This window comes from Nanorana parkeri, unplaced genomic scaffold (assembly GCF_000935625.1).
Source record: "Nanorana parkeri isolate BGI_ZX_2015 unplaced genomic scaffold, ASM93562v1 scaffold3901, whole genome shotgun sequence".
NCBI classification, from domain to species: Eukaryota; Metazoa; Chordata; class Amphibia; order Anura; family Dicroglossidae; genus Nanorana; species Nanorana parkeri.
Window position 1 is genome coordinate 11,316 of NW_017310168.1, and position 1,233 is coordinate 12,548.

At 56.7% G+C, this 1,233-nt stretch overlaps 1 protein-coding gene across 1 annotated transcript in view; it reads right to left on the minus strand.

Annotated features, from left to right (window-relative positions):
- The window catches only part of RNF123 (ring finger protein 123), a gene marked incomplete at its 3' end in the record, with an annotated part of 23,278 nt that overhangs the window by 6,364 nt on the left and 15,681 nt on the right, over nt 1-1,233 (minus strand). Inside the window, 2 exon segments of the mRNA XM_018575415.1 lie at nt 399-486; nt 611-685. Coding sequence (XP_018430917.1) covers nt 399-486; nt 611-685 — 163 coding nt within the window.

Below are 1,233 nucleotides of genomic sequence, written 5' to 3' on the forward strand. Positions count from 1 at the left end.
ACCTCCACGTATCACAGCAACAAGAAACATTGTACATCGTGCATGGGGTGTGTGTACATCGTGCATGGGGCACGTACATCGTGCATGGGACGCTTACATCGTGCATGGGACGCTTACATAGTGCATGGGGCGCTTACATCGTGCATGGGGCGCGCACATCGTGCATGGGGCGCGCACATCGTGCATGGGGCGCGTACATCGTGCATGGGGCGCGTACATCGTGCATGGGGCGCGTACATCGTGCATGGGGCGCGTACATCGTGCATGGGGCGCGTACATCGTGCATGGGGCGCGTACATCGTGCATGGGGTGTGTGTACATCGTGCATGGGGCGTGTGTACATCGTGCATGGGGCGTGTGTACATCGTGCATGGGGTGTGAACGCATAGCGCACTCACTGCTCCTCGGGGATCCTCTCCACGGCGCGCAGGGAATGGGGGTAACACACGTAGCTGGCCAGCGCCTGCATGAGGGAGTCCTTGATGTCTGCGGGATGAAGGAAGAGGAGGTCAGCGGGGATTGTGACCCCGGAGGGGAGGAGCCTATAGGAGGACGCCATGACAGGCGAGAAGTATTAATAACGCGGAGCCGCGGCCCCCGGAACACTCACCCGTCCCCACGATGCGCGGGTCAGCAAAGTGCTTGGCCAGTATGGCCGCCAGGCGGGTCAGCGTGTCCTCATAACCTGGAGGAGAGACAGAGGTCAGAGACGCCCGCCTGCACCCTCCCATGTCACAACAAATCTCCATGTACAGATACTGGAGCCGAGGGCCCGGGGGGCCACGCTTATTACAGGAAGGGGGGTCCATCACCACTCATATCTCTGGGTGCCGCTGTGGCCAGGGCCGGCCTTAGGCCTTTAGGCGCCCTGTGCGAGAAAGCATTACTGCGCCCCTCAGTGACCACACCCCTCATTGGCCACACCCTTTAGTGGTCACACCCCCAGTAACCACACCCATTTATCACCCATATTTTTGGTAAAATATAAAAGATGGGGTCACGTCGGGTAAATAGACACCAAACATGTCATGCTTTAAAATTGTGCGCACCCGCAAAATCGCAAAAACTTACCATGCCCAAAATTGACCATAGGTGACGCTTTAAAAGCTTTTCAGTTTAGTGTTATCAGTGATTGATGGCCCTACAATTATTGCTCTCATTCCGATGTTCGCGGCGATATGTAACATGTGCGGCGTAATGGGCGAAATCGTCGTTTTCACACGTATGCGCACC